The sequence below is a fragment of the Leguminivora glycinivorella genome, chromosome 16 (genome assembly GCF_023078275.1).
Source record: "Leguminivora glycinivorella isolate SPB_JAAS2020 chromosome 16, LegGlyc_1.1, whole genome shotgun sequence".
NCBI classification, from domain to species: Eukaryota; Metazoa; Arthropoda; class Insecta; order Lepidoptera; family Tortricidae; genus Leguminivora; species Leguminivora glycinivorella.
In genome coordinates this window covers 21,165,257-21,187,400 of record NC_062986.1, presented here as the reverse complement: position 1 = coordinate 21,187,400, position 22,144 = coordinate 21,165,257, and the positions used below count along the sequence as shown (strand labels likewise).

Below are 22,144 nucleotides of genomic sequence, written 5' to 3'. Positions count from 1 at the left end.
AAGACAAAATTGAGTTCGTTTTACTCTCAATTTCTCAATTTCAAAGGATTAAATGATAAATATTGTTTAATGGGCCTAAAGTACAAGATATTAGGAACTTAAATTTACCGCATTTATGATAGTGAGCTTATCAAATTGTACATAATAAGAGCTCCGAAATCAGTGCTTCACGCGGTTTTTCCTAAACGAGCATCAGAAAAAAAATCATTACCAATTGAATAAGCTTTTTCTTTCATATGTTTTTTGTTTAACCTACGGTTAATAATATGTTCTAACTGAAACAAGTACTTTTACTGTATTTTAGTATGGGTAAAGTGTACAATTTTATCGTTGAATATTGCGAATTTTACAATATATCGCCAATTTTTGTCATAGCGCTCTTAAGTCCGAATTACGCTTGACTGTAGATTTCTAATAGGTTTTCCTGTAATCTACATGGAGAGGGCTATCTCGTGTATTTTTTTGAAAATTTTACGCTAAGTAGTTTCGGAGATAAGGGGGGGAATGGTCATTTTTTGCTTATTTTCTTAAATTACTTCTAAATTACCAAAACAAAAAATATAAAAAAAATATATTTCAGATGCTGATAAAATGCTCTTTCATTTGATATGTAACACAATATAGTTTTAATAACTTTGATTTTTAATTTTCAATTTTACCCCCCAAAAGTGACCCCTGTGATTAAATTTCATTTAATTAAATTACATATCCGTCTTTGGGCCACAGGTTTACATACGTGTGCCAAATTTCAAGTAAATCGGTCCAGTAGTTTCGGAGAAATCGGCTGTGACAGAGGGACAGACAGACACGCGAGTGATCCTATAAGGGTTCCGTTTTTCCTCTTTGAGGTACGGAACCCTAAAAAACAAAATCACATTTCAAATCAATTACCTATTCGTGATAAAGTTAAAACTAAAATATAAGTATATACAAAGGTACTATTAATTACTACAATTATTAAATTGGTAAGTATGTTTCTCCAATCAACTTCCAGCCAAAATTACTTTCACTTCCAAATGAACTATAATTAAAAGGGAGCTATAATGGCTCCCTTAATTCTCTTAATTCCACAAATACCGCATCCGAAATACTTGTAATTGGAATAAAAATAAAGAAATTGAATCAAAGGGCAGCGAAGCAAAAAATTAAAATGTCTCTCAAGGGGCGGAACGACTATGGAAGAAAATAAAATTGTCTAGGCCTTATTTGAAGGTTTAAATTTGCTCGTTTATATTATGGTATTCTTAGGACAGACAGACAGAGTTAAGATGGGATATTTATTTGTTTTTATAAGGGGTGGCCGCGGTTAGAAGATAGGTACGTTAATATTGCAATAAATATGAATTCTTCGAGTGTGAAATTGTTGGTGACGTTACATATACCTTCCGTCTTGAAAACAGCCGAAACCGAAAAACAAAGGAAATACAACAACGCCTGCGAAATGCAACACACAACCTTTACTCCACTCGTAATTTCAGTAGACGGAGTTTTCGCACCCCAAATGTCAAATTTTGTGAAACATATGGCCGAAACCATTTCTGAACGTTGGAGCCATTCATTATCGACTATATTAGGCTGGCTTCGTGCACGCATCAACATTGCTGTAATACGCGCGACCTGCATGTGCATCCGAGGCACACGCCACTGCTTCAAGGCCATCACCCGATGGCTCGGCTTTGACGACGGTGCTGCCCTCCAATAGACTAGATATTATAAACAAATATTTTATAGATATGTTATATAAGTTTCTGTGTACCTTGGTCCTATAATAAATTATGGTTCTCTATACCTTCGGAATTTATTACATAAATACATACCATTTTATCACACTTTGACATTGGCATAATGCATGTTCCCAAGCACCTGCATTTTAACTTGAGCATTGCCTATAAGTACGTCTCATTCGCACTAATACGAGTACCTATGCGAATGAAAAACGTTACCGAACTATCGACTAAAATTGAATTTCCATTTGAAAAGTGTTTGATAGCATCACGTATTTATGTATCTTAGATAGAAGTAATTTCCATCGACAATCGGCGAGATCCAACAGCTATGACATAAGTATATAAGACACAGTAGATACAGGAAGCCAATTACATAGTAATAAGTTGCGCACTATCGCAATCACAAGTGAACAAAACTGTCGTACATACCAACTTATAAGTACACTAACATTAACCTTCTAACTACCATTCTTTCAAATATTCTGCTATTCTTAAAAATAGATTAGTAAATGTATACACGGTGAAATTTAATCGGTAATCAGGAGTCGAAAAATATTAATTATTAACATAATTGGAATTCAATACGCGAGGTCTCATCAAATTTACTTCACTATCTAGTTAATAACAGTTAATGATATCATTGAAATTAGGTAATAGCTACTGGATACATTAACAGTTGGACATCCTACATTTACGCGTACTACGCGATGGCGGGGAATTTGACAGACCAGACGTGTGTGATTTATGGAGTTGACAATGACAAATTATCAGTTTTCAACCATTCATGTTTACATTTTTTTGCTATGACTTACTTGCGAAAGAGGTTTTGAACTCATTTAACTTACACCGCTGGTAGGGTGACAATAAAATTCAAATAAAAATTAATTTAACTTTTTTAAATTAGGTACCTATGAAAAAAATAACTTAAATTCGTGTAAGTGCCACATAAATGTAATCGCCATCGATTACTGAATAAGAAAAATTGGTTCCTGATTATCGATTAAATTTCACCGTGTATATTATACTCATTCACAAAACGAAGACTTTTCTTTAACCCTTCTATGAGCTGCAAACCTTGCACTAGGTACTCTATGCAATATTACAAACACGCGATTTCATCATACATCACCCTTTTACAAACTTACTCATTCATTTACAAAACGCACGACTCCAACCCTTCTCATAACCCTTTTTATAACGCTAAGTTGGTTTCGTATTTCACCGGCTGTAAGATTAACTTGGTAATTGTATCCTCACGACTCCCGGTATGAAACTATAAATTTGAAATCAGAAAATAGTTAATGTGATTGTAATTAGTTCGATTTAAATTGATTTATGTATGGAGCGCAAAATTAATGATAGTCTATAAATCATCAGAGAAATAATGCATGTCTTCCTTGTATGTAATGGTGAAACTTATTCTAAAGATAGTAATTACAATGCAACACCTTGTTCAGTAATGACAATAAAATTTCTATTAATTTTACAATTCGACTATCTCACGTAAGTTAAAGTCACCTAAGTTACCTACCTACTTGTCTACCTACACCTCTTAGGGTCTCCCCAAATCTATCGACACGGATTTGGCTATAGCCGACCAAAAATTGCTCGCTGGTATGAATCCGTACGCTTTTTTAGGGTTCCGTAGTCAACTAGGAACCCTTATAGTTTCGCCATGTCTGTCTGTCCGTCCGTCCGTCCGTCCGTCCGCCCGTCCGTCCGTCCGTCCGTCCGTCCGTCCGTCCGCGGATAATCTCAGTAACCGTTAGCACTAGAAAGCTGAAATTTGGTACCAATATGTATATCAATCACGCCAACAAAGTGCAAAAATAAAAAATGGAAAAAAATGTTTTATTAGGGTACCCCCCCTACATGTAAAGTGGGGGCTGATTTTTTTTTTCATTCCAACCCCAACGTGTGATATATTGTTGGATAGGTATTTAAAAATGAATAAGGGTTTACTAAGATCGTTTTTTGATAATATATATTTTCGGAAATAATCGCTCCTAAAGGAAAAAAAAGTGCGTCCCCCCCCCTCTAACTTTTGAACCATATGTTTTAAAAATATGAAAAAAATCATAAAAGTAGAACTTTATAAAGACTTTCTAGGAAAATTGTTTTGAACTTGATAGGTTCAGTAGTTTTTGAGAAAAATACGGAAAACTACGGAACCCTACACTGAGCGTGGCCCGACACGCTCTTGGCCGGTTTTTATACTAACGAGCGATTTTTGGTCGACAAAAGCTGATTCCGCGTCAATATGTTTGAGGAGACCCTTCCACAAGCTACACCTCTTCAAATTTAAATGATAAAATTTTACTTTCCCATCATTTATCCCTTCCCTCTTGCTTGTTTGCTCCAAAAGTATTTATATTCTGGAGAAAAGCTGATAGGTACTATCAGTTGCAAAAGTGCGTGGCGAAATTATCAATGAATCCATTTATAATTTCTCTGTGCACTTCTGCAGCTGATAGTACCTACTTAGAAGCAGCCTTTTGGGTCATAATCATTTTGAGAACCTTACTGTAGATTATGCACATGCAGTAGGTATCTTGATTCACAGACACCTACTGCAATATTTGGAAAGTAGTTAGCTATATGGTTAATAATAATATAATGGTCGTGCCACGCTCTATTGGGATCGATCTATTATCACTGACAGGACTATTGTAGCCAATAAGCCTGACATTGTGATAATAGATCGACCGCAACGCCGGGCCGTGCTCGTTGACATCACCATCCCCCATGATGAGAATCTCGTGAAAGCCGAGAAAGACAAGTCCAGTAAGTACCTAGACTTGGCTCACGAGATAACCGCCATGTGGGATGTTGATTCAACGATCATTGTTCCGATAGTCGTTTCAGCGAACGGTCTCATAGCGAAGAGTCTCGACCAACATCTTAAGAGACTCTCGCTAGGTGGCTGTATCAAGGGCCAGATGCAGAAGGCGGTGATCTTGGACACGGCGCGGATAGTCCGACGGTTCCTCTCTCTGCAGCCCTAACCACCGGCAGCTTGGGCCCTGCCCCGCTGCTGGCGGCACCCTAGGTTAGGTTTTTTATAATGTGTTTTTTATATTTTTTTGTATGTGTTTTTGTATTTTACTTTTATATTCATATTATAAACAGCCTAGCCTAAGAAAGAAAATAAATACTGAGAATATAATCAAAGAAATATATACGACTCGATTCATGCTGAAATAATACAAGCAATATAATTTCTTATATCCACTGCCCCAATTTGATCATTTCCATTCAGCAGGCGCCAGCAATCCTCCGTCCTACATACCGAGCCCATCATATTGCCATCGCATGGGGTCTAATTTAATAAACTATCACCCAAGCGTCTCCAAAACGTCGTAACACTCGCCGATAGATACATTTATATCGGAGCGGCTCGGCTGAGAAGCTCATATATATCCGAACACATGTCATATCAAACAGCTGCATCAAGGAGGATATATACCGGGACTTACAAAGCCCATACAAAAAAGTGTATCCATGAGATATATGGGCATTTTAGGGATAAAGCTAAATGGCGCTGTTTCGCAGCCTGTGGCCCGTTTCTCGAAAGGTACAATAAGCCTTGTATTACAAGTGTGTTTCCATGACAACCCATACGATTTGACAGTTCGCGCACTTGTAATACAAGGCTTGTACCTTTCGAGAAACGGGCCCCTGGAAGTGGCAAAAATCTTATTTTCACATTGTCTATCCTTTATGAATCATGCTTGGCTGTATTTTAGAAAGTATTGGTCCTTATTCTCTCACATTTTTGTGTTATTGGGTTCTTTCAATTCAAAACCGTTTAGCATATTAAAATTTGATTCTAACACTTTAAAATGCTTTTAAACGCGGCATAAAGGAAACGCATTTAGTTCTTACTGTTTGAAATGTCTTATGGAAAACGCTGCTGATTCTGAACTAACCCAAAAACAACAGAATCTCTTAGAATCAAATTTTCACTAATCATTTTGGAAAAAGCAAGCCTCAGCATTGAGAGCGTGCATGCTTTATGCCACGTCGGTGGCAAACAAACATACGGTCTGATGTGACCTAATGGATAGCGGTCACCGTAACCTAAAATGAAAAAAATGAAAATGAAATATTTATTTTTCAAGTAGGCATATTACAATGCGCATATGAACGTCAAATAAAGCTACGCCGGCTCTAACCCTACGCCTCAGCCTCGAGAAGATTTCAGTCCCCCCTCAGTTGGGAGGGGGGTATCCACTATGGGACCGGCAAGAAACTCGGCGGGCAACTTCTTTTCAAAACATTATATCTTATAACTAACATGCATTAAATAACAAGATACAATTTAACATGCAAAAGTATTCATCAAAGAATATGAACAGACTAGGTACTCTATGGAAATTAATTTCAATAAATTATATTATTGCTTAATAATACGTCGTTCTTCTTCAGAGAAAACATACCTATACCTATACCTATACCTATGGACGCCTGCAACTCAAGGAGTGTCACATGCGCGTTGTCAACCCATTAGAGACTTGTACAGTCGACTGCAAAGAGATGTATCCATTTTTTCACCTTAATACAATGCAATAAGGTGAAAAAATAATAGAGTGAAAAAATATAGATAAGTACCTACACAGCAAAAGTGTACAGTGTACAAATTCTAAGGATTCTCAGATATTTTTGAGCATCTTGCATGCTCAGATATATATGACGGCTGTACAGCTATGTCACTTAAGCCCTTTTGGTTGGTACAGTTATTATGGAGCGCACGTCTCAGTTTCATTAGTACGGCCTTTATTAAATATATTTATAACAGAATATGTCTCTGGGGTTTCTTTATTAACTTGTGTTTATGTTTGGTCGTGTGGAAAATATTAATGAGGTTTTTATATGGACGGATAGAGAAATATAAATCAAAGAACATGAGTTTTCTTTCTGCACATTGTAACATTTCGTCACTACTTTTAAAAAAAAACTTGTATCTTCGTATGTCAATGAAAAGAAAATTGTAGTATGTAATGGAATGCATATAGACTTACTGCGTTTTAACTTTGAGGAGTTGCGTGAGATACGAGATTTTTTAAAAGTAGTGACGATTTGTAACAATTAAGTAGATTTTAAACGTATAAGATTTAGAGAGTCAAACTTTACAGGATGATCTTTGTATTGGAAGATTCATCCGATCATGTCAAAAGAATTTGGGTCTTTGAATGTTTTCAAGGGGCTTAACGTGGCTTTAAAAAAATATTTTAGTGGCTCAGCGGCCCAAAAAGATCTTGGCCTTCGACACAAAAGATCGAGATCGCCGCTCTGTCCTATCCTGTGCCACTTCACGACAGTCACACACAGACTTCAGAAAAATGTAATTTGTGGAAAACGGAGAATATAAGCCATGGAAGTTGAGAATCTAGTGGTATTGATACCCGTTTTCAATTATATTAAAAGCGATATAATAAGGATATAAGGTTGTCTGGTAGAGATCGCTCTTTAACGATAAGACCGCCTGTTGTCTGCCTCTATTTATAATCATTTGTTTTGTCTCCACTGTATCTTTTGCTGAGGAGTGCCAAAAAAGAGTATTCTATCTATCTATGCCTAGGAGTTGTGAAGATACTGTTGGATAACACCACAAAATCATCGAAATCTGTTAATGAGCTGCGCTTGACATGACACTCGATACTGACAATTCTGTGACTATTTCTGGGTTGATAAGTAACATTGTTAGCGTCAATATTTCCTTGTTGAACAGGCAATAAACGGCGAAGTGTCACTGTCGGGAGACAGGTGCCACTGTTGTAAAATTAGGCCATTTGACTTTGCTTCGACTTAACGAAAAATTTGTCACGTTCCAGGTCCACCTGTACTTCTCAGCTCTTCCAGAAGATAAGGTGCCCTACGTGAACAGCGTGGGAGAAAGATATCGACTCAAGCAGCTGTTGCAGCAGCTTCCTCCACAGGACAACGAGGTATTTATAATATCTGTTTTATATAAAATAAGTTCCTAGCGAATGGAATGGACAATGCAGGAACATTTTATGATCTTAAAACGCAAAACCGAGATGACTCGGACAAAATTAGTCATACTTAGGGTCGCGACAACTTGTCTTCTTATTCCATTCTCGTTTATTTTTCTTTTACCTGGGCGCTTATTTCTTCGGCCGATAGTCCACTATCATATGTTTGTCATAGAAATATGATCAAAGGCCTGTCTGCCTTTTCTCCAACGTGAACAAAAAGGACGGCAAGTTACCTTATTATCATATTTCTGTGATAAACATATGATAGTGGACTATCGGCCTTCCATTACATCGTCTTTCACACAATCCATTCATCATTGAGTTCACCCCTCCTTCTTCATACATCAACATTATTTTGCGTATATAAGATTCATCCCTCCTTTTTGCATGCCCGTACAGCAATAACAACAACAATTACTTACCATGCAATAAGATGAAAAAGTGGAGACATCTCTTTGTATTCGACTGTACCACGCTAACCTACTCTTCATCTTATTTACTTCCTTCCAAGAGAGCTACTGATCTTCTTCGTTCAGTATTTAGTCATGCTGGCTATATGAAAGTAATTTGGTAATAATAGTCCTTAAACAAGTAAAAACCTCGAAAAACTCTTCTCTAATTGTTACAATAATCCTCATTAATCTCATTCCAGGTCCGTTACTGCCACGCGCTCTCCGACGAAGAACGGAAAGAACTCCGGCTGTTCAGCGCGCAGAGGAAAAGAGAGGCACTGGGCCGCGGGCAAGCGAGACAGCTGCATGCGCCGGCACCGTGTGAGCGGGTACGTACTTTTCTCTTTCTCCACAGCATAATAAAGAATCCTGTCGTACAGTATGTCCACTCCCGGCTTCCCGCTGAAAGTGCCACCCACGCGCACTTCGGTTACTCACACGCCAATGCGACCAGTCGACCTGATCGCACTCACACAAGCATGATACGCGTTCGCTTACACGAGCTTAGACTGTGTGCGTTGGAACGCGCTTCTTTCATATATTTGATCGCCATCGTCCGAGGTGTGCTTTCTGTTGTTGTTGATCAGCGCGCAGAGTAAAAGAGAGGAATTCAGAGCAAACGCGACAGCTGGACGGGTTAGCACTGTGCGAGAGGGTACGTATACGTACTTCTCACTCTCCCTTTCTCCACAGTATAATAAAGACCACTCCCTGCCCCCCGCTGAAAGTGCCGTCCACCCGCTCTCGGTTACCTCACAGTTACCGCCTGTCAACAACGAGACCACCGGAGGTCCGTTCTGATACCGCAGCGCTGACGTTACTTATTCTTTGTCTTTTATGCTTTGAATTGAATCAAAAGGAAACAGATGCCCCTGATTCCTTTATCTAACTATAATTAAGCGCTGATCGGTGCCCTAAGCACGTTGCCATCGTTTGTATCGTCTCCCTCGATGCAGTGAGACAAGGCGCAGGAGATTGCTTACGCTGGTTACGTGACGACTTAGTTTAAGCAGGTTTTGGATTTGTTAGGATTAACGGTCCGCAGGAAGGTTGGTTGGGTATACAAATGTACTTGCTCTGTCATTTTAAAACGAAAATCCAATAACTAGTTTTAAAATGAGAAATAAACTGCGTTTATGTGCAATTTGCGCAATGTTACCCTTCTCGAGGATGACCTGGCACAACACCGGCGGATTTTTAAGAACAACGTTAGCTCAGGCATTAAAACTTTTTCTCCTTTGACACTTCCTTTTTTTAATTTAAGTTGGAATAGAAAATATCAAGAACAAAACGCCTACAATACTCTAAAACAAATCAAATTTCGTAAACTCCGAATTTCCCCAAACTTTTAAATACACTCAACATAATAAACTCACAAACATTCATCAACAAGACTTTAAACAGTCCAATCTCGCGAAAAAAACCCTCCAACAGACAGAAGTATGCAAATGTGCGAATTAATTTCACTCTCCAGTTAATGCGTTAAGCTGCACCTACACAATTAGTTTAAATACTGGCGTATTTACTCTGGCAGCTCTTTTGTCTTTTAAGGGTGTGGACAGAGTACGAGCGGTAGCGGGGAGCGTAAAAAATCTACTGACTATCAGTCCGCCAATCGGCAACGGCTTATAAGTTGTTCGGCGCTGTGACTTTTTGCTCTTTATTCTTCAGTTAATACGTTAAGCTGCGCCTACACAAACAGTTTAAATATTGGCGTATTTATTCTGGCAGCTTTTTTGTTTTTTAAAGGCGGGGAAAGAGTGCTACCGGTAGAGGAGAACGTTAAAATTCCCAATGGCTATCAGTATACCGAATGGAAATAGCTGTCAGTTAGTCAGCGCTGTAACTTTTTGCTGTTTCGCTCTTCAATTAAATACAGATGTATTTCTTATTCTGGCAACTCTTTCTTCTTTTAAGATTAAACGCTATTTAAATTGTAATTTCAACTCAAAGTTACTGAACATTTACATACGAACGTACGCGTCGTACGTATTGCAAAAAAAAAACACTGCAAATGGTCTATAACAGCTTGGTTTTATGAAGATACCTAAATATTTAGGAAATGTGTGTTGTCAAAGGGTCATATTGAGCAAAATCTTCTATTCTGCTACTATTCCGCCCTTCATTCTCGCCCAACACATAGTAAACCGATATTACGCTACCCAATCGCCAGTCTTCCACTCCCCGCTCCGCTCGACGGCACGCCCGGCGCCCCGCTCATCCCCCAGCCCCGACCATCCCCGGCGGGTAACATTTTAATCCCAGGTCCAATAAATCATCTGCCCCTCTGCAATTGATACGTTTTCCCCTATTCCTGTTTCGTCTGGCCACTGATGAGTTATGTTTGTTTTGGAGTTTTTCGGAGCTTTGGAACAACTGTTTAATAGACTGAAATATGTTTCTAGTTATAAAGGTGCACTGCATACGCACTTAAAAGAGTTTTCACATTGATCGGATATAAGATGATCGTTGAAAATGTAAGTTAAGGAAAGGAAACTACTAAAAATGCTTTATTATCTCTTGCAAATCTATACACATGGGTCATGACAATGCAATATTATAGTAGGTACTAACTGATCTGATGATGAAGACAGAAGTTGGTCAACTGGTCATAGTTATGAACTGACCATCATCATCTGGTGTTTCTTAGAATTATCTTGAGTATTAGTTAGGTACCCGTTGAAAGAAAAGTATAGCCGAGTATTTCTTTTTTTTTGCCACTTTCTTATTTTGTTACCATTTTCCATATAGTTTAAGATGTATGGAAATTCTGGGACACTTTTTGTCTCCCAGTGAGATTGAAAGTACTCGTGATTCTGAGTACAATCGACCTAAAATTCCCTAAAAAAAATCAAAATAAACAAAATGGCAAAAAAAAAAAGAAATGCTCAGCCGGCAATCTCATGTAAAATTTTAATTTTAAAAAACTTCAAAAATTTGATCCTCTAACTAAAATCGCCATCTAAAAAATGACATTAATTAAAGATCCTTTCCCACCTTAAAATTAGTAAAGACGTAGTTATTTTTAATTTCCCTGCTTAAAGACCCTTCGACCCTTCGTGTAAGGGTCGCGAACTTCGGAACAAAGTGCGGGTTCAGTCCCGTCACGGCTTTTTTCACTAATGACCAAACTTTTTAATTTCAGCGATTTTTCTAATTGGGGGCTCAAATTGCGTTTGTTAAAAAGTTTATCATTCTTTTCACCCCCTTGTTTGGAGGGTGAATTATTACCCGACTGCGACGATTTCGAAAAGGAGGCATGTGTATTCGGTTCTGTCTTTTATTTTGTAATTCTTCTAGTTTGTAAACAAGAAAGATAGGTTCTATCTCCAAAGTTACAGATAGATATGTATTTATTTATTTCTGAGTATACTACGGCAGTGTTTTTTTGTTTATTAATAAAAGGGATATTACAATTGTTTAAAATTATCAAATTACCCATTTATTAGGTATAACGTAGCATAAATAATAGCTCATGAACCATGCTTCACCACACACAGGTATAAGAGCCATTCGTTTTTTTTTAACAAACTAGACAATGTACACAAGCATATTATTATCTTTAAAGTTTCGCCAAACTGTAAAACAGTTTGTTGGCAATGTATTCAATGTTACCAGCCACATTAAATTACCGCTCAAGAACATTACATAGAAATTCAACCTAAAATGTTTGTAATAAGTATATAACTCTAACTGCTATGATAAAACAGAACGTACCTCTTGATAATCTGTTCCCGCACGCAAAGCATTAGAGTAATTGGAAGGTAACGCAAAACAAATGTCATACATTGACTCACAGCGCCATCTGTGGAATATCAGGGCAACTAATGTACCAGGGAAATCGTAAACATGAAATTTGGAAAATGTTGAAGCTGCAGACTATTTATTTGTGTATTACTAAGGTCTAGAATGGTAACTAATGTACGTATTCTTTAGCGATAAGACCGCCTGTTGTTTACCTTTGTTCGTGTTGCTTCCTTGTTTTGTATTGTTGTATTTTATCAAGGTGTGCAATAAAGAGTATTTGTATTGTATTCTCCTAAGACTCATTATTAGTGTTGGATTTGGGACTTTCTTTAAATATATTATTATAATTCAAAAATTTAATTATAATTTGTTATTTTTAAAGGAAATCCTGTCCTGTGAGGAATCCTGTGTGGTGACGGGTTAAGAATTTCACCACCCCCTTTCTTCCCGTGGGTGTCGTAGAAGGCGACTATGGGATATGGGTTAAATTGTGGCGTAGGCGAGAGGCTGGCAACCTGTCACTGCAATGTCACAGTTTCGTTTTCTTTCAACCCCTTATTTGCCAAGAGTGGCACTGAAGCTTCAGTAGTTTCATGTGTTCTGCCTACCCCTTTATGGGATACAGGCGTGATTGTATGTATGTTTAAAGGAAATCATTTTCCCCAATAATTAACTTTTTTTTTATTGGCCTCTTTCGTGTCCCACTGCTGGGCAAAGGCCTCCCCTCGCTTTCTCCACTCGACTCTGTTGTCGGCATTCTCCCACCATTTTGGGTAGAATGCGTCCAGGTCGTCCCGCCATCTTCTTTTCGGTCTGCCTGCACCCCGGCCTGCCCCGACTATGGTAATAATTAACTTACCGCCAACAATATTTTTTCGTTAACGATCGTTTGGCGAAATCCCAATAAGGCCTAGTTACCTTTCGGGTTGGAAGGTTAGACGGCAGTCGCTTTCCTAGAAACTGGTGCCTATGCCAAATCTTAGGATTAGTTGTAAGCGGACCCCAGGCTCCCATGAACCGTGGTCAATGTCGGAATAACATAAGGAGGATGATGACGAAATTCAGTTGTTTCAAACGATTCTCTAATAATATGTACATCCTGCAATATGTACCACAAAAATTCAAATAAACATTAGAACACACTAAAAGCAAGGACCAACTCTTCTTTTCTTTCATGTTTCTTTCTCCCTTTTAATTGAAGTCGGTTAAGGACCCTTCACATCAAAGAACTAAAGTAAAGGAGCTATCAGTTCGAAACGGAACGGCTAGAGCACTTTGTCGTTAAAACCGCTGGAGTGGAGACGAGAGATAGGGTTTTGGTCCATTGTACGGTACGACACGGCACGTCATAACTTTAGTTCATGATAGATTATAAAGAACATTCTAACCATTAAAATCGCTAGGCGAACACACAAAATAATGCCCGTTGGAATTGTGCAAACATTTTAGAACAAATAAAAATAATAATAGGTATCACAAATACGGCCACAAAAACTTGGTAAGACACGTTACATTTTTTCCTGGAAAATTTATCAAAATCAGCGAAAGGGGCTAGGTACGTTACATACAATTTTTACGTCAATAAAATTTCACATTTGGCGTAAAATCAGAGTCGAGAAGCCACTCGAAGAAATAAAATAATAAATCCCATACCTAATTCCGAACATGATTTAATGAAACCACGTGAAAAACCATCGATTATTTTCGTACCAGTACCTACACAATATGCAATTTGAAAATCAAGGTACCAATTTAGAAAAAATCTATTATTTCGGATCACGTGAATCCAGAGGGGGTTAAGTCAGCATCAGATTCATCAATGGAAACGTGCAAAAATCAAAGAGTGTCGCCACAGCGCTATTATACAGAGAGTGCTTCCAGCCCATTAACCGCTAATTGCCATCGAAGGGAGTGGAGCCGCTGTTTTGACGAACGCTTTATGCCACGGCTGGTGGATCCTGACGATTCAGTTATTGAGGAAGTTAAATTGGTGTCTTTAATTTTAAATGTTGATGATGATAATAGTGGTCGCGAGTTTTACCTAAGGGAAGCAATAACAACGAAATTAACAAAATTACTCTCAAATAATTTGTATTTGAATTAAATTCAAGCACTTTGTTAACCATATGTCCCATTTGAAATACCTAATGGCAAAAAAAATCGATCTTTGTCGGTTTTCGAAAGACCTCCGAGACCAAAAGGAAAAGGGGGCAGGACCTTCTTGAATCTCGATTTTAATTACACATAGGACAGGATGTTTCAATCATTATACAAAGTTAATAAGTCGCCCTGAGCAACATCATCCTTTTTGCTTTATCCCGTTTGCCACGGCTCATGGGAGCCTGGGGTCCGCTTTGACAACTAATCCCAAGATTTGGCGTAGGCACTAATTTTTACGAAAGCGACTGCCATCTGACTTTCCAACCCGAAGACCTTATTGGAATTAGTCCGGTTTCCTCACGATGTTTTCCTTCACCAAAAAGCGACTGGCAAATATCAAATAACATTTCGCACATAAATTCCGAAAAACTCATTGATCCGAGCCGGGGTTCGAACCCGCGACCTACAATATAATCTATGCAGCCAAATTTTCCACTATCACACCAAAATGCTTTCTCCAGCACGTTAATGAAATCTATAACCCCAGACTACACACCGCCCGCGGCGTCACTCGCATATATCAACAGACAGCGCCACCTGTGGTGCAGTAATGGCACATTAAGTGGGAAAGTTGGCTTATTAAGAGGTCTTGATGTGTGTTTATTGCGTATGCAATAATTCTTAGAAAATAAGAGAGGCATATCATAGTTAAGAAGGCAGTTTCTCCAGAAACTTCGGTACAATAATCTAAATGAATTTAGAATTGAACCTTTATTGAGTACCTTAATAAGCGCGCGCGCGCTTGAAGCGCTGGTGGCCTAGCGGTAAGAGCGTGCGACTTTCAATCCGGAGGTCGCGGGTTCGAACCCCGGCTCGTACCAATGAGTTTTTCCAAACTTATGTGCGAAATGTCATTTGATATTTGCCAGTCGCTTTTCGGTGAAGGAAAACATCGTGAGGAAACCGGACTAATTCCAATAAGGCCTAGTTACCCTTCGGGTTGGAAGGTCAGATGGCAGTCGCTTTCGTAAAACTAGTGCCTATGCCAAATCTTGGGATTAGTTGTCGCAGCGGACCCCAGGCTCCCATGAGCCGCGGCAAACGCCGGGATAACGCAAGGAGGATGATGATGATGAGTACCTTAATAAGTACTGAAATATTAGAGAAAATTGTGAAGTGTATTTATTAATGGAATCTATGAATAGCAAGCAGAGAATAATCTGCAACTCCTGCAAGTCATTCACAAAGACCACCCACGTATATCAATCAATCTATCTTCTACGAAATTCTAAAAAAAATATGACAGTTAAAATTTTGAAAAAACCCCCAACCGCGACATAGTAGACCTATTTTCATGAAACATGGTTAAGAACACTCCCGACTAACTTAGCTTTTAGATAAAAAAAACTAAATCTAAATCGGTTCATCCGTTCGGGAGCTACGATGCCACAGACAGACACACACACACAGACAGACAGACAGACAGACACGTCAAACTTATAACACCCCGTCGTTTTCGCGTAGGGGGTTAAAAATATGAAACTTCGAAAGAAACAAAGTTGATCTTTCTCGTTATTTCCCAAGCTTTGTTACATAAAAAATAAGCGCGTTACAAAACACGGAGAAACTAAAAAGCCAAAAATAATAAACCTTTCAATTCAGATTTCTTATCGTATTGCAATAAGCTAAACATCCAAATTATAAACAAATCAATTGTTTTTGTAGTCGGTACCAGACCTGTTCGTCGCCTTGCTATTGCCTGTTTGCCCCACCCAACCATACACAGGCTGGCACCGACTCCAAAAATAATTGATTTGTTTATAATTTGGATGTTTAGCTTATTGCAATACGATAAGAAATCTGAATTGAAAGGTCTATTATTTTTGGCTTTTTAGTTTCTCCGTGTTTTGTAACGCGCTTATTTTTGAAGGCGGTTTTATTTTTTGTTAAAAAGTTTATTTATTTGTTGATTTTTAGTGGTTCCTAGTGATATTATATGTATCAGTCCGAATACATGTACAGTAGTGAAAGAATTATCCTTTAACTCCTAACCATTGAGGAGTTGACCTTCCATCATCAGCTCAGTTGATTTTTAGTGGTTCCTAGTGATATTATATGTATCAGTCCGAATACATGTCCAGTAGTGAAAGAATTATCCTTTAACTCCTAACCATTGAGGAGTTGACCTTCCATCATCAGCTCAGCCACATAAAATTAATACCATCAGACGTAAATACTGGTGTACCTTTGAAAAATAGACTAAAAACATTACATGTGCCTATAACATTTGAAGAGTTCCCTCGATTTCTCCAGGATCCCATCATCAGACCCTGACTTGGTGCCAATGGGACCATCTCGGGGTTATACCGGTTCGATCAAAAAAAAAATTTTGAAAATCGGTCCACGATTCTCGGAGATATCGAGTAACATAAAAAAAAAAAAAAAAAAAAAAAAAAAACAGTCGAATTGAGAACCTCCTCCTTTTTTGAAGTCGGTTAAAAACTGTTACTTCGCCATAATTTTGACTAACAACCATACTTTACAACTAACTGCAGTATTTTCCCCTCACCTGCACCTGCACCTGACAACGACTATAAACACAATATTTCCTACTTCACCCACTGCCCATTTTCAACACTTAAAAGCAAGGATTAATTTTCAGTCTTAAAAAACAAGAGGTAAAGATCAAAATCTAAACCCAAAAGTAATTTCTTACTTTTAACGCAGAAATCATCTGCTGCCTTCCAAAATACATCAGATTTAAAACTTAGCTAATATTACAACAACGTTGAAATTCGCTCTGCCAGCTGCTACAGCCAAAAAGTTACGCATTTGATATATAGTATAACTTGTGGCTCCCTCTATCGTTTGATTTACGAGTTCTAAGTAATGAGCCGACAGATGGCGCTGAGACTTGTTTATTGGGAACGAGATTTATTACTTTCATAGGGATTCTGTGAGGGATCCGAAAAGGTGCATGTATGCGAATGTATTAAGACACTTATGACCTTTTAGAATAGTGATAGGGTTTGGTTCGTAGCAGTTTGGGTGAGTATTTAATTGTAATGAATAAATCATTTTATGTTAAAATATGTCGGTTTCTTTTATTGATAAGATACCTACATAATCATTTTTATCAAGAAGGTGTTAGAAGAAAATGTACCTACCTATATGATAAAATTCTTCAAATAAACACGCGGGATGTATTTATTTAAACAATTTTGTAAGTAATATATTTTCACTAGCTTTTACTTGCGGCTTCGCTCGCGTAAGAAAGAGACAAAAAGTAGCCTATGTCATTCTCCATCCCTTCACCTATCTCCACCACAGAATATATAATAGTACAAGTACAGAAGGCCCACTGCTTTGGTGCATACAAAATGCCGCCTTTTAAATACCTACAAAATTCTAACAAAGAAACGAGCCGCACGTGCGCAGCGTCGGACGATAGGGTTGCCTATGGATTAAAACGAATTAATACTCATATAAAATGTTATACTGTTATATTCAAGTCTTAGGTACTTTCTAGGTATACATATATATATCCATACAGTATTTATATATTTTTGTTTAAGTCCCAACATCACAGGCCTAGTTGAACTTTTCCGTGGGACTTAATCAATATTAGATCTGTGTAAGATTGTCCTATTCTATTCATGATGTCTATTTAACTAAATATTATTTGTCATTCACACGAGGACATCACATATGAACCTAAAAACAACTCGCGACGTAAAGTAACAATTGAAAGTGCGAACGTGCGTTCCGTGAGAACGCGCGCCACCCCTGATTAGGCCGCGAACTCGCGGCCGCCGGCATGTACTTGTAGCGCGGCGATAGAATCGCGGAGTGAGCCGCCCCTGTCTCCACTAAAAAAAACCGGCCAAGTGCGAGTCGGACTCGCCCACCGAGGGTTCCGTACAAACTTTCAAACTACCTAGTAAAAATAATCTCATATTTTCATATAACTCTAATGACTTGACTAGAAGACAAAAGTATAGGCACTAATGAGTATTATAGTGTATAGCGCCATCTCCCGGTCAATTTGCTAACTAATTTGCGCGACCTGGTTTTTCAGGGATAATTCTTTATAATGTTAACCGATTTAAACAGTTTTTACTTTATTGGACAGAAGATGGTTTACGTAACATCTCGTATTAATTTGAAGTACGATATACATCCGCAAGGGTGGGTAAATTGAAAGTAAAAATCTGAAAAGTTTTTTGTGAATTAAAAAAAGTATTCAAAATACAAACACGATTATATTTTTCCTGTAATATATAGCGTAAAACCAATGTTTACTAAAATTTTCATAATTTTTCGTTGGTAAACTTCGGAGATAAGGGGGGGGGAACGGTATTTTTTTTACATTTTCCTTCAAAATTCTTTTTTTTTCCACAACAAAAAAATTATAAAAAATAGCTTATTTACGTTCAATTTGAGCTCTTTCCAACGATACCCCACTTGACCTAGTAACTTGAAATTTACAGTTTGCCCCCCTTTCATTTTGGCCATTTTCTACAATTAAAATTTATATATTTAAAAAAATTATACTTTCTATTTGTAGAGGTTTACAATGTTCACAACTATTGAAAATTTCAAGTTGATAGCATTAGGTAGTTCTCGAGATATTTAGGAATGTGACAGACGGACAGACAGACGGACAGAGTCGCACCATAAGGGTTCCTGTTGTACCTTTTTGATACGGAACCCTAAAAATCACGTCAATTCGTCGCTCCGTTTTGCCGTGAAAAACGGACAAACAACAAGACACATCCACTTTCCCATTTATAATATTAGTATGGATTAAAGAGTTTTAAAAAGTTGTGTTTTGAAAATATGAAAATTAAATCAATTTAACATCAGATAATTAAGTAACCACTAAGTATTTATCTTTGTAGGTAGTGTAATTTATACGTAAATTAGGAATTAGGGGGAGCCTAACTGTAACTTCATAAGTCTAAAACACTTTCAGAATAACTAATATCAGTTACCAAATTAAGTTAAACGTATGTACATATTGTAGAGTGATAATACATTATTATTTATAAGAACAATGTCATTACAAAAATCTTGCAAATCATAATTTATTGTGATTGAAAGAAAACTCTCTTATTATCTTAAACTATCATTTTACAAAACTCAGTTTACTCACCCTAAACACTTTTACTTTTGCTCTTTGCTTTTACCACATTTACCACAAAAGCCACCAATCATATTATTTAATATTTTCACTCATCATTTTCCTTTTCATTTCCATTGATATCGCGCAAAAGAATAGTTGTCTTTCAGACAATTCAGACAAAGAAAATTATTGTCATATTTATTCTTAAAATGAAATACCGTCACGTTGATATGGCGAAGAAAACTACGAATATATGCAAAAGGAAAACGGTAAGTGAACTTTAGATTTTACTCAACGAATTTTGATTAGTCTCTATATATTGTGCTGCCCTCTTGTTTCAAACTGTAATATTCAGGTGAATATATATATGGCGCAAAGAAGGTTCTTTGCGCCATATATCACTAGATGTCGCTACTAGATTGGTTCTTCTCCGCAAGCTAAACTCTCCCGGTTCCCGCTTTCAGCTTACACTCCTAAACTACAGATGGCGTTGTCTTCAAGCCACAAAATGTAGTACGTGCTGCGAACAACTGTTTAAAGGTGGCGCTAGAGCGTAAGCTTACATGTAAAAAGTATAGGTGGCGCTAGCATTCACAAGGTGGATAAAGAAAGTTCATTATTATTTTACAACTTAGTAATAAAAGTTTTACCGCGAAGGTGTGAAAATGATTTCTGTCTGTTTTTTTCGGCCGTGAGAACAGGTAGTGAATGGTGTCGTGGTTGTAAATGTAAAGTATTGTATTGTTGTGTCGTAGTTTGCGTCACGTCCAGGGAGTTTAGTCTATGGTCATTCCTGGACTCTAAAAATGAATGAGTGTGGTCTTTTGAATGAATGGAAGTTTTAAGTTACAATCGCAGGTAGGGTAAAATACCCGTTAGATGCATCTTTATTTGTGTACAGAAGTATTTTAAAAGTATTTCTTTGTTTTTATTGTATTTTTTATAAAAAATTAAATATTGTTCAATTGATTATTACCATCCTACGCAAGCTAAGTAGCGGATAGAAAGTATAAGGTACCTATGAAATAAGTATTAACTTATTTCTCGCATTATTGCGATATGTTTGAAGGTAATACCTACCTAGCTACTACCTATTAAATACCATTATAAATATTGCATTAGGTATTCCTACTTCCTTTCTTCTAAGAATATGGAATCATATTTTAATCATGACATATTTAATTAGGTATGTACGAGTATATTATCACATACATTATATTACTTTTATTTATCCAACCAGTGCATTAAGAGTGACAGGTATTACAATCATGAATCATGAAATAGTATGTAGCATATTTTGGGACACCTGGAAAAGTATATTTTGAAATCTGATATTTACACCCTTTTCTTATACTTATGACATTTATAGTTTTAAAAAATAGTTAGGCAGACATCTAGTTTAATCCCTCTTTCCTAGCAAAATTTGAGATTTATGTAGATAGCTACATAAATTTCAAATTTTGCTAGGAAAGAGGGATTAAACTAGACCTCAAAATGTACTTAAATTTCCACAAGGGAATATATCGAAAACTAGTCATCATTTGCATGGATGCGGAACATTTTACTTTTAAAAGAAGTTTCCACTAATTGAGCCTCAAACATTTTCTTAGAATATCCTCGAGCGCTCTCAAGTTTCCATAACTTTCCTCAATTTATATCTGTAGTAAATATTGTGTAAGCACCTAAAATAGTCCCGATCCTGATCCTAATAGTAAGCCCCGTCACTGGTAGTGTAAGTCCACTATCGTAGTATTTTAACTAGTACAAACTTTTAAAAATAGAACCGCCGAAAGCACCGATCTATTGTTAGTAACTCACGCGCATCAATGAGCGCAGGCGCATTCCTCACGCTTTGTGCGATTCGCGGAAATATAAATATGGCTCATTCATAAAATGGCGGCGTATTTTGAGGCGCCGTCGGTTTTCGTCCTTTTCTGGCTTTATGGATTAGAGGGGGATGTGATCGGAAATCCGTAGCTGAGGGTATTTCTAGAGGTGTTAAATAAATTACTGACATAAATCTTCGTTTCAAAATACAGATTAACATAGTAATTCAGTTCACAGGAATAGGAAATAGGATTGAACGAGCATATTTTAAAAGCTATAGAGAATATACAATGGAAGTGGATCCTACCGATTTAATCAAAAGTTACCTACAATACAATCTACATGTCTTGATTAAACATCCTATGCACAATTACCTGGATACGGTGAAATTGATGATGAAGAAATTATTAATGAATTCATTGATACATTCGCCATTTACTTTTGCAGCTCACGGTACCTAATTTTAGCAACATGCTAAATCCTAATATTGAGATATTTTTTGCTGAGGGGCATTATTGTTGTGTCTCAAAACCAATTCAAAATTCCCCATATTTACATTTAAGCAATTACTAAAATTCCGTTACTAAAGCACAACTTATTACTAACTTGGATACAGATGTACGTATCTCCCTTCCAGACACCCGGTGCCAAACCTAAACCAAATAAGAAATTTCACGTCCCTTAATAAAAACCATGACTTTTAATATGAGCTTAATAAAATAATCACAATGGGCCCTCAAAAAAGGCTCGTGTCTTTTTTTAAGAAAAAAAATCCGTATTCAAATCGTGAGGGAGAGTCACACCTGCTGTGTGGAAAAAAGTCGTTGGCTAAGTACCTTCGAAATTTATTCAACGTCTGAAACGAGAATAAAGAGAACATGTTGGAACTAGATCTGACGATATACCGACATGTAGGAATAGGACAATGGTTGGTTGCTATTGGCTGGTTGTTTAATCGACTTCGGTGACATCGGCTGATGTGTGATATTACACAGTTAGGTGAAAAACTGACCCAATAGTAGCATCTTAGTGCAATGGGGAAAAGTTTAAGAAATCTTGCAAATCATACCACATGTAGAAGTTTATTGTAGATACTTAGCACAAAAAATTAAGTCCTTAGAAGTTTAGCTAAAATAATACTTGTTGAAGATCGACTTCACACCGGAC

At 37.3% G+C, this 22,144-nt stretch overlaps 1 protein-coding gene across 1 annotated transcript in view; it reads left to right on the top strand.

Annotated features, from left to right (window-relative positions):
• Positions 1–22,144, top strand: part of LOC125234834 (protein prickle-like) — a 264,305-nt gene that overhangs the window by 143,405 nt on the left and 98,756 nt on the right. The window contains exons 5-6 of the mRNA XM_048141248.1: positions 7,562–7,675; positions 8,379–8,507. Coding sequence (XP_047997205.1) covers positions 7,562–7,675; positions 8,379–8,507 — 243 coding nt within the window. The remainder of the gene's footprint in view (positions 1–7,561; positions 7,676–8,378; positions 8,508–22,144) is intronic.